This window comes from Strix uralensis, chromosome 5, assembly GCF_047716275.1.
Source record: "Strix uralensis isolate ZFMK-TIS-50842 chromosome 5, bStrUra1, whole genome shotgun sequence".
NCBI classification, from domain to species: domain Eukaryota; kingdom Metazoa; phylum Chordata; class Aves; order Strigiformes; family Strigidae; genus Strix; species Strix uralensis.
Window position 1 is genome coordinate 45,695,168 of NC_133976.1, and position 12,193 is coordinate 45,707,360.

Here is a 12,193-nt window from a genome sequence, read left to right on the forward strand (position 1 = left end):
GTTCAGTGGGACATTTTATAACCTTTTCCATCTTTCTCTTGCTATACTGTTTGATAGGAGAAAATAATTCCATAGTTCTTATACTTTGCTAGGCTTGTGGCACTTTGCTCTGATATTGTTTTTGATGGTTTTGTGCTGTGAATTTGCCAGAGCTAATCCCTTTCCTCACAACATAAGGTTGCTCTTGAGCCTGCATATTATTAAATCTGATTATTAAAACTGATTATTAAAACCAGCACTTCAGAAGATAGTAATTCTGCTTTTGGCTCAGGGGATCACATGTTGTCTTAACTTTTTCATCAAGTCTTTTAAGTTCTTGGTGTTTTAATAGCCCTATTTTTAAAACAAGGACAGTTAACAGATTTTTTCATGATCTCGTAAAGTTAATGAATTAATAAATTGAATTTTTACATCATAGCTGAAGTCTTGTGTTTAACATGCCTAATTACAGAACATTCCATATAATGTAAATTGAGCAGTGCTTAACAAGAGTGCCCTGCATGTGAACATGAGTCTTAAAAAAAGTCATAAAATACATATTCGTGGTTTTCACTTACACAATATTTTGTTCTCTTCTATCATAAACTTTTTTCTGTGTTATAACTTCCAGTTAGCTATTAACTGTAATTATCAGCAATGGCTTGTGCTTTACAATAAAAAGCATTCAGGTGCAAGATGTTGATTTGGGTCACACTCAATGTAATAATTATCTTCTAATGTGGGAGGTGTGCTCAGAAAGCAGTTTACCAAAGTGAGGTTGTGTATTTATGAGTACAGAAAACTATGCTTATTTGATGTGAAAGCTGCTTATACATTTGTTCCCCTGTCTTCTATTCCAAGAAGGAAGCCACTCTAAGCCATCTTGGGGTGTCAGAAAGGAGGGTTGGCTGAAACACTGTTATGAAATTAAGGAAGTTGAATTATTTCATCTGCATATTTAAGTTCAACATGGTAACATTGTTTCAAGATCTTTCATAAGTTTGTAAATAGATGTGCAGTAAGTTCATTTTCATATATCAGATATTATTATGGCTACCTCTATGACTGTTACTTCTGCTTAGTTCACATATAAGACCATTCTCAGGTTATTATATTTAGCTGGTGCAGGGGTCCCTACCTTGATGACTAGACTTCCCAATATCTTTTGCTTGTGGAAATTTGTTTTCCTGTATTCTAACTATGGATCTGTAAATGGATCTAAAAGACAATAAACTCAATAAATGTTTTCAGTCTAGGCCAAGCATCACTGTTAAATAAACTCTGTTCAATTTTGGGGCACATGGCTTATTGCACTTCATGATGTTTCATCCCATGTTTTGCTTACATTGTCTCCAGATGTAGCTTTACTCTGTACATTCTCCTGCCTTGCATCTACACAGCAAGTAGGTCACTACTCCTTACGCTGTGAGAGGTTGCCTTTTATGCTAATGGAACGTGCTTATCCTCTGGAGAGGAATGGAGTGTGAATATTCAAAGTATGCTTTTTGTTTTGGGCAGCAAACGCGATGTCTGTGGTCTCTAGATGAGAGGTCAATGTCTAGGTTCCCTCTTAGAGGTATTCCCAGTTCTCTGGCCAGACAGGCTAATCTGTGCGTTTCTCTTCCTCATTTCTGACACCCTTGAGTTACTTGCTCTGATTTTTCTCCTAATTTCCTAAATTGCTTTCTGGATTTCATCTACATGGAAAGATGAATCTCATAGTTTTCTTTCTAAATTACACGCCTCTGATGTGAAATTTGTTTCATGCCCACCATATCTAAGAATTCTTTCTTTTTGTGGCCAAAAGTCTACAGGTTTTACAGAATCAATGCAGTTTGTGTCCATTGCTGAACGACAGAGTCAAGTCCTTTGTTCAGAGGTTGTCTTCATTTATAATGGACTGTACGAAGACTTGAAGTGAAACAAAATGTCATTGACATTGATCTGGCTGTGGTAGAGTGTGCTGTAATCCTAACAAGGGAACATTTTTGAGAAGTATTTTTAAACCTAGGGTCTAATGTTCAGCCACATGAAGCTCCATTCATATCTTAATTAGGCATTCTGTCATCTCAGAAGCCTTGAGGATTGATGCAGTATTTGGTAGAGTGTCTCTGTGGTTTCTCTTGCATGACAGGCTGTTCTCAAAATGTTTAGTTGCTTGTAGTGTGAGTATACCTGTACACTTTCACTTGAAGAAAGAAGGAGGTTATTTGCTAGTAAACAGAGTTCTTCTGATGTGGAGTCTGGATCTGTGTTTGCCTCTTGTCTTTCCTCTCTTTCCTGAACTTTTTTAGGTTTTAAATTGCATCTCTGGGCAAAATGAAAGTGCTGTCTTTGGTTATATGCCAAGTAGGGAGGATTCAGGAGAGGGAAGGCATGACCCCACCCTCTGCAGCTATTACAGAAGACAAGCAAGTTCTTTGGTCTGTGGTGATAGGGTATTTGCATGGCAGCTTTGCATTCAGAATTCACATTATATATTCATCCTGCCTCGTGGCAGGATTGCACCTGCTGGTTACAGGCATTGACATGGCTGAAGTGTTTCAGATTGCCACACCAGCCTTCCGGGGAACGAGGAGTATAGTTGGCCATTCATTTTCATCTGTATATCATGAACCTGAATTAAAAGTTCTGTGTTTCTACCTGAAGAGGATTGTGTATTTCTTTGTTGGAGGTGTGGGGGCAAGATCGTAATTGATTCTTCTCTTTAGTATCTTGTTAGGTGACAGTGTCTGAAAATACTAAAATCTGTTTAAATGGAACATTATTAACAACTTAAAACTAAGTTATGCTACAGGTATTTCCTTTTAGTTCTGTTTATTTCTTCACTAATTTTTTCTGGTATCTCTTTCTGACCCTTTTTTGGTATTTCATTCTTATGTTTTGCCTAATGGATATCTACCTAGTTCCTGTGTACAGGTCATTTAATTATTTTTTACTTCCATTGACAGTTGCTTGCCTCTGGTCTCCCAAGGTCTTTACAGTCAGAAAAGAAAGCTTCTTTTATGTGTTGTATTAAGTAGCATAAATTAATGTTGCTAAGATTCTAATTGTTCCTTAGTGGGAAGGAGCATACAAAGAATCCTCCCTCCCCTTTTCCCTTTATCTGGGACACTGACCAGAGATATTTATTGAATTTGTTATCTTGTTTTCCTTTCCCCAAGCAGATCAAGATACATACTTTTTTTATTTTTATTTAAAGGTTCAGAACGTTATTTGTAGCTGGTGAGCACTGTGATGTGGACACACTAGAATGGTCAAAAAAGGTCTTCAAGGTACCTGTCTTGGACCACTGGTGGCAAACTGGTGAGTGTTTTAAAATACTGTTTATAAAATATGGTGAGGAGATATTTTCAGACTTCTTTCCCAAGTCTGCAGGTAGAACTGGTTTCTCTTTCCATGAACATTTAAATAGCAGGACCAAGTGTGAAGATAAAAATTCAAGCAGGAATAATGTTTTTTGTTTCTTTGGAAGTGGTCTGAAAAGTGATTTCAGGGTATATTTAAAACACAGGGTTTTTAAAAGCTATATAGAAAAAAAGGGTATTTTCTGATGGCTGTGTTAAAAAAAAAAAAAAAAAAAAGAAAAAAGAAGTTTGCAGTGATATTTTTTCCAGATGTATTTTTGTATTGTTTGCATGTGTGACTATTTTGTCACAGAGAATTTGGTAGTTAGGGAAGCTTTCAGGTTTAAGTTCAGGTTTTTCCACATACATTTTGTGTAATTAAAACCAAACAATCTGCAGCCCAGAGTAGACTCCTTGGTCTTTAATATTGTTCTGTATGGATCTCATCCAACTTCTACTGATTATTTTGGAATGTCTCCCATTTATTTCACTGGAGGAGGATTAGATACTTAGACTGCAATGAAGGAATCAGAGTACCAAGCTATGTGTAACTTTGCAAAAATCCCGGTTAAATTCTGGATTAATCTTGATCAAATGTATCTCCTTATAACTATGGATAAAAAATTCACTATTACACGATCAGATTTAGATTTTGCTGCTTACACACATTATTGTTATTTAAGCTAAGCAAGTGTATTACAAAAGCTCCCTCCTTTCCTCCCTCCTTTGCTTCCTTCCAAGAATACCTCTTCTATTTTCTGTGTATCATTGTTTTGAGATGCAAATTTTCCATGGCATTTCTCTCTATGGAGAAAAACATTTTGATTCCCCCATGATGGGTCAGATACCAGATACATAAGATTAGAATAAAAGGTGGAAATTTCTTTAGTTTATCTATAATATGTAATGGAATCAGTTGAGGAGGTTTAAAAAGCATGATTTTTATTAAAAAGCCCCCACAATCTTAGATAAATACTGAGAAGGTACTGGAAGATAGTGTCATTTTTTTATTTAATCTTGATTTAATCTGCTAATTAATACAAGAGACAAGACCTATATTTTGCTCACTTCTCTATGATCCTAATGTCTTTAGGCAAGAACATGTCTCAGTGATGCAGAATGAGCAAAATTTTTTAACTGACAAAGGTTAAAAGATCAAATAATGTCTTTGACTACCTACTGAACTGGCAGTAAGCAATATTACTGTATGTAATTTTGTGTGTGTTTTTATCTATGTGCACATATATATATAAAATTGCCTATAGCTCTGGTGTATATTTAGTGCAAATGTTTAATGTTACTGCATTCATTCAGATGTATCTCAGGTATCAATGAGAGACCTCAAAGAAGCATGTGGATGTAACTGTATTCATAGTGTGTAGAGGTAAGACTGTGTTTGAGAGACTTTTCAGAGAAGACCACGAGCCCAGCTCAAAGTACAGTATGTTTCTTGATTTTTATATTCATGGCATGCTCTTAAATTAAATTGTAGCAGGACTTAATGAGCTAAGGCCATTTCAAATACAGTGTTTGTGAGTATTTAATAATTTGGTTAGAATGAAGATTCATTTTTATTTCCAGGTGATTTTTGTAGAAATATGTCCTGTTGAATGTAAGCAAGATATTCAGTCTGAAGGAAATTACTAAGTTAGAGTTCCTATCAGAGAACTGACTTTCAAGGATTAAGGAGAAGGAAGGAAAGAAGAATCACAGAATCACTGAGGTTGATGAGGACCTCCTGAGGTCATCTAGTTCAACCCCTCTGCTCAAGCAGGGTCAGAGAGAGAGTTGCCAAGGATCCTGTCCAGTTTTGAATATCTCTATGGATGGGGATTCCCCAACCTCTCTGGGCAGCCTGTGCTAGTGTTTGACCGCCCTCACAGTAGAAATGTTTTTTCTTGTGCTCAGCTGGAATATCCTGTGTTTTAGTTTGTGCCTATTGCCTCTTGTCCTGTCAGTGGGGACCACTGAGAAGTCTGTCTGTCTCTTCATTCCCTCCCATCCAATATTTATACACGTTGATAACATCTCCCCCAAGCCTTCTCCAGACTGAACAGTGGTAGCTCTATCAGACTCTTCCTATATAAAAGATGTCCCCTTTCCTGGCTTTTCACTGGATTCTCTCCAGTACCTCCATCTCTTGTACTGGGGAACCCACAACTGGTTCCTTTAGATGTGGCCCTACTAGTGCTGAGTAGAGAGAAAGGATCATCTCACTCAGCCTGCTGGCAGCATTCTTCCTTTTGCAGCCCAGGATGCTGTTGGCCTTCTTTGCTGTGAGGATGCATTGTTACCTCATGGTCATCTTGCTGTCCACCAGGATCATAAGATCATTCTCTGCAGATTCTTCTTTTTCCAGCTGTCTGGTCCCCAGTGTGCAGTGGTTCCTGAGGTTATTACTCCCCAGATGCCAGACTTTGCACTTCTGTTTTTTGAACTTCATTGAGGTTCCTGTTGACCTGTTTCTCCAGCTCGTTGAGGTGCCTCTGAACGGCAGCACACCCACCTGATATATTACCTGCTCCTCCTAGTTTCACGTCATCTGCAGACATGCTGAGGGCACGATGTTTCTCATTGTCCAGGCAATTAACAAAAAAAATGAGTGGTATTGGCCTCACTATCAACCTCTGGTGTATACCACTAGCGATGTGCCTACAGTGGGACTTTGTGCCGCTGGTCACAACCCTCAGGGCCTGGCTGTTCAGACAGTTCTCAGTCTATCTCGCTGTCCATTTATCTAACCCACACTTTGTCAGTGTATCTATGAGAATGTTATAGGAGACAGTGCGAAAAGCCTTACTAAGGTGAAAGTAAACATCATCCACTGCTCTCCCCTCATCCACAAAGCTAGTCACCTCATTATAGAAGGCAATCAGGTTGATTAAGCATGATTTCCTCTTCATAAATCCATGCTGGCTACTCTTGATCACCTTCTTGTCCTTTCTGTGTTTAGAAGGTGAAGGGTCTGAAGAATATGTTGTACCAGGAGCGGCTGAGGGAACTGGGGTTGTTTAGTCTGGAGAAGAGGAGGCTGAGGGGAAACCTCATTGCCCTCTACAACTACCTGAAAGGAGGTTGCAGAGAGCTGGGGATGAGTCTCTTTAACCAAGTAATAAACAATAGAAGAAGAGGTAATGACCTCAAGTTGCACCAAGGAAGGTTTAGACTGGATATTAGGAAGCATTTCTTTACAGAATCTGTTGTTAGGCATTGGAATGGGCTGCCCAGGGAGGTGGTGGAGTCCCCATCCCTGGAGGTTTTTAAGAGTAGGGTCGACATAGAGCTGAGGGATATGGTGTAGTTGGGAACTGTTAATGTTGGGTTGATGGTTGGACTGGATGATCTTCAAGGTCTTTTCCAACCTAGACAATTCTGTGATTCTGTGGAAAAGCTTTCCAGCATTAGTTGCTTCATCACCTTCCCAGGGAACTGAGGTGAGGGTGACCAGCCTGTAGTTCCCTGGATCTTCTTGCCTTTGTTGAAGAGAGGACTGACATTTACTGTCTTCCAATCTCCCAGTTGCTATGACCCTTGCAAGATAATCAGGAGCAGCATTGCAATGACATCAGCCAACTCCCTCAGCACTCATGGGTGCAGCTCATGAGGCTCCATGGACTTATGTATGTCCAGTTTGTTTAAGTACTCCCTAATCAGGTCTCTTCCACCAAGAGTAACTCTTCCTTGCTCCAGATGCCCTCTGGTCTCAGAGGTCTGGGAATCCTGAAAGTCAATCTTACCAGTAAAGACTGAGGTGTAGGTGGCATTCAGTACTTCAGCCTGTTCTGTGACCTTTGCCACCAGATCCCCTGTCCTGTTCAACAGCAGGCTCATGTCTTCCCTACTGTTCCTTTTGCTGTTTGTGTACTTGTAGAATCCTTCCTTGTTGCCCTTCATGTCCTTTACCAGATTCCACTTGAGGTGAGCGTTGGCTTTCCTAAGCCCATCCCTGCACAATTGGATGGCATCTTTATACTCCTTCTGAGACATCTGCCCCTATTTCCACCTCCTCTACACTTCCTTTCTGTCTGAGTTCAGTCAGGAGCTGCTTGTGCATCCATTCTGGCCTCCTGCCTTTGATCTCGTATTTGTCAGGATGGACTTCTCTTGAGCTTGGAGGAAGTGATCCTTGAATATCAACCAGCTCTCCTGGAACCCTCTTCTCTCTGTATCCCATGGGATTCTTCTAAGCAGATCTCTGAAGAGATTAGAGTCTGCTGTCCTGAAATCCAGGACTGTGGTCTTGCTTTTGCCTTGCTCCCTCTTTTCAGAATCCTTAACTCCACTGTCTCATGGTCACTGCAACCAAGGCTGCTCCTGACCATTTGTTCCTCGTCTGTAACTATGAGGTCCAGCAGAGCACCTTTCCTTATTGGCCCCTTGATCACCTTTGTCAGGAAGTTGTCAACAATGCACTACATAAATCTGGATTGCTTGTGCCCTGCTGTGTTGTCCTTCCAGAAGATAACAGGGTGGTTAAAATTCTCCATGAGGACAAAGGCCTGTGAATGTGAGACTTCTTCCATTTGTTTAAAGAAGGCCTCATCTACAGGCCTCATCCTGATTGGGAGGTCTCCAGCAGATGCTCACTACAACAGCATGATTGTTGGTCTGCCTGCTGGTCTTCACTTGTAAGTTTTTGACTGACTTCTGACCTGACTGACCTCTGACAAGGCAGAGAACCTCTGAGGTAAAGTGCAACACTCCCTCCTTGCCTCCCAGCCATAGAAAAAAGTGCTTAATAGAATACAAGCTAATAAACTAGATTTGTATAACTTTTAAAATAGAGAATGGTCAGGTCTCGCAAGTGAGATGAAATAGAAATGCTTCTCCCCACACTGTCCTCTGTTCCTGAACTTCCCTTGAGATTAATATGCCCAAATGCTCGGGGGAAGAAGCAGGTCTTCCTCCCTCTGAAAGGCTTCACTTGTCCTGGAGCACAGCAGCAAGGGGAGCAGATGAAAGCAGCCTTCCTTTCTGCAGTTCAGTTACCTCTTTTTTAGCAGAATACAAAACATATCCCTTTAACTGTGAAAAAACAAGCAGTCATGTCACATTCAACTGTGTCTGTCACTTGGTAAAATATTGCTGAAAGTAGATTTCTGTGCTGGAAAAGCCTTTTCCATCCAATATTACTGGATTTCAGTACACTAGGTTAAAGCTGTATGTGCTGAACGTGAAATATTTTACAGAGTAGATAACCGTCTGCTTCACTTCATATTAGAAATATGCAAGGTTTGTGACTGATGACAGAAGACCCAAAAATTCAGAAAGAACAACTTTCCAAACTATCTCTAAAATAAAAAATGACAACTAAAAGCACAGAATAAAAAACCCTAATCACTTCTAGCAGGAAGAGATTGAGACAATTAGCTATCTTATGTAGAGCTAATAAAATTTTAAAATTGATTTTTTTAATAACAAAATTCAATTCAAAATAACAAAACCATTGAATTTTATGAATTGCCATTTTTGTAACTAAATTGCAGTGGAAGTTATAAATTGCTGTTTTGTTATCTCTGAGATTGAAAGCTTCTGACTTCTAGATATGAAAACACTTTTCACCTTTGATAATATGGGAAATTATTACTTATTCCCCAATCTGATATTTGTCTGCATTCTCCCAAAACAAGAGAATTGCAAAACTATGAGAAATGTTGGCATCTTAATTTTACCTGAATACTGTAGATCTTACTTATGCAGTTATGTCTTAGTTGTTGGTGCTTTCGACTGAGGCCAAAGCAGAAGATGGACGAGGAGGGCAATTCAGTATCTGGGTAATTAGTGTTTCTTGTATGATGGGGTTATTTCTGTTCCCTTGTTTATGACTGAGAAAAGGAGGGAAAAGATCAGCTTTGTAGAGATGAGAAGTGACTGAGTCATTATTTGGAGGTGGAAATGAGTATGAGTGAAGGGAAACAAAAGGCTGACCAACAAAAGTATTATAAAATAAAAAGGGAGTGTAAACCACTTGCTTCTCCAGGTTTAGTAAGGTATCTTCAAAGCTTTTGGCCCCTTTGCCGTATATTTAAACTAGAAATAAATGAGTATGGACAAAGAAATGTAGTTAGTGTTTTCTTTTGTTTTTTCATTGGAAGATTTATGGAATATATGAAATCACTGTGAGTTGAAACAGTAATTTGAAACAGTACTTTGAAACAGAAGAAAGCTTTCTTTAGGGGATTTCAAAGCAGCTATACCTGGAAAGTCTGATTGATTAAAGCTTTGATTTGTGTCAATACACTTCCATCAATAACACTTTAAATGTTAATATTTGTATTACAAGTATAGTAAGCACATCTTACAAGCTGTGAAGTGTATGTCACAGGATCAATGAGCAGCAAGTAGGATCTGAGGTAGTAAGGACTGATAAGCACTTGCTGTTTTCTTTGGAGACGTGGCAATGGATGAAAGAATGGTACTTTCAGATCCTGTGCTTCTCTGTACATGGAGAGAGGACATTCCTGTTTTGGATTTGTGCAGCTGTTTAGTTTTTGCTTATTTATATGAAAGGACGCTTAGCATGTAAATAGCAATTTTCATTTTCAAAGTAATTGAGCAAACACAATCAAATTAATTCTTTTAACGCCCCTGTGAAATAAGTAAAGTTATTCCAGTCTCGCAGACATTAAATTGAGAAAGACAAGTATCTTGCCCCAAGCTATCCAGGAAGCCATTGCAAATTCAGTTTTAGAAAACAAAGCTTTTCTTGCTCAGAGATAAATTTTCCTGTCATATTTACTTAGGTTTTGTGATATTGTGTCTGAAGGGGAACAAGAATGCACATTTTGGACCTTGTTCTGTCTTTGTGTGTACTTATGTTTAAGGAAATGATACAGTTGTTCTGTTTCAGTATTCCAGGTAAGAACACTACAGGGCACTTTGCCAGATCTGTTTAAATAGCCTAAACAGTGTTTGGGTTGTACTTGCTGTCTCACATCCTTGGAAGAGTCTTTGATATACAAAAGATGTGCGTTTGGGTTTCCTTGTGTCGTGGTTTAAGCCCAGAGGGCAATTGAGGACCACTTGGTGGCTGGGTCAGTTCTCCACGTCACCCCCACCCATCAGCCCCTGCAGTGGGATGGAGAGGAGAAAATAAAACAAAAGGCTCGGGGGTTGAGACAAGGACAGAGAGGGATGACTCACCAATTATGGTCACAGGCAAAAGACAGACTCGATTTGGGGAAAAAATCAACATCAATTTAATTTGAACACCACCACTACCACCACTACTAATTTACCGATCAGAACAGAGTAGGACAGTGAGAAGTATAACTACATCTTAAAAACACCTTCCCCCTCGCCTCCCTTCTTCCCAGGCTCATCTTTGCTCCCGATTTCTCTACCTCCTCTCCTCGAGGGGGGCATAGGGGGACAGGGTATGAGGGTTGTGGTCAGTTCATCACACATTGTCTCTGCTGCTCCTTTCTCCTTAGGGGGAGGACTCCTCACACTCCTCCCCTGCTCCATCATGGGGTCCCTTTCAGAGAAGACAGTCCTCCATGAACTTCTCTGATGTGTGTCCTTCCCACAGGGCTGCAGCTCTTCATGAACTGCTCCAGCGTGGGTCCCTCCCATGCATTGCAGTTCTCCCAGCAACAGACTGCTCCAGCGTCGTCTTCCTATAGAGTCCTGGCCTTCTTTGGGCACAGCCACCTGCTCTGGCGTGGGGTCCTCCATGAGCTGCAGGTCAGCATCTGCTCCACCATGACCTCCATGGGCTGCAGGGGGACAACCTGCCCTCTCACCATGGGCTGCAGGGAAGTCTCTACCCCAGCACACCTCCCACCCTCCTTCTTCACTGACCTGGGTGTCTGCAGGGGTGTTTCCCTCACTCCTACTCCTCTTGCCACTGCAGGTTCCCCCAGCGTTTTTTTTTTTCCTTCTTAAATACATTATCACAGAGGTGCAACCACCATTGTTAATTTGCTTGGCCTTGGCCGGCAGTGGGTCCGACTTGAAGCCGGGGAAGCTTCTAGCAGCTTATCACAGGGGTCACCCCTGTAGCCACCTCCCTCACTACCAAAACCTTCCCATGCAAACCCAGTACCCCTTGGTTTTGGAGCTAGCTTTGAATTCTAGAAGAAAAAAAGGGTAACAGCGATGAGGTTGTGTCAAGCTGTGGAAGCACAAAGGCTCTGAAAGCTTGTGTTAAACATCTTCAACTGCTTTCATGTTAGCTATTCAGTATTTTGTAATAAAAAGAAATAAAATTAAACTCTACCACATTCTTTTCACATTTGAAAAAATGTTAAGAAGTCAGATTTCTCTTTCTTCATAAGTATAGGATGTAAAGAGGTTTTTTATCTTGATATTTTAATAAAAACATTTTAAGACTCCATCTTTGAGGATGTATAGGAAAATTCAGATGAAACAGAAATTTAACTGAAAATTCAGTGATAAAATTTGACATGCATAAAATCTCATTCAAGAGACATGTTTCCATACAACTTTTTTGGTTGTGTACTATGGGAACCAAAGTTGCATGAGAGTGTAGGAGGTTCAAATTGGAGATATCTACTATGTTCTGAGTGTCAGCTCACTGGCAGGCAGAACTGTGAGAAGATTGTGCACATTTTCTGTTTTCATGGAAATAAGCTGCCTTATCCAGTAAGGAATGGGTGTCTGCAGCAGGCATTAGGACAAAAATCACATAGTGGTTGCTACAGTATGGCTGCTGAAAAAGAAGGTTATGGTATGCGCTCATCGTAATGAGATCTTGGATAGTCTGAGATGTAGTATGGTAAAATTTACTGGTAGGAATTTCCCAAGTCCCCAAGTAGTACAATTAATTAATATACTCTATCACTTTTAAAATTGGTCTTGTTCCTTCTCTGTGTCTTACCTCTGAAACACGCAAATGCTATGTT

General features: G+C 40.1%; 1 protein-coding gene across 3 annotated transcripts in view; it reads left to right on the plus strand.

The window, feature by feature from the left end:
- ACSS3 (acyl-CoA synthetase short chain family member 3) overlaps nt 1-12,193 on the plus strand; it is a 93,756-nt gene that overhangs the window by 45,432 nt on the left and 36,131 nt on the right. For all 3 annotated transcript variants that reach the window (XM_074869391.1, XM_074869390.1, XM_074869392.1), the window contains exon 9: nt 3,182-3,285. In XM_074869391.1, coding sequence (XP_074725492.1) covers nt 3,182-3,285 — 104 coding nt within the window. The remainder of the gene's footprint in view (nt 1-3,181; nt 3,286-12,193) is intronic.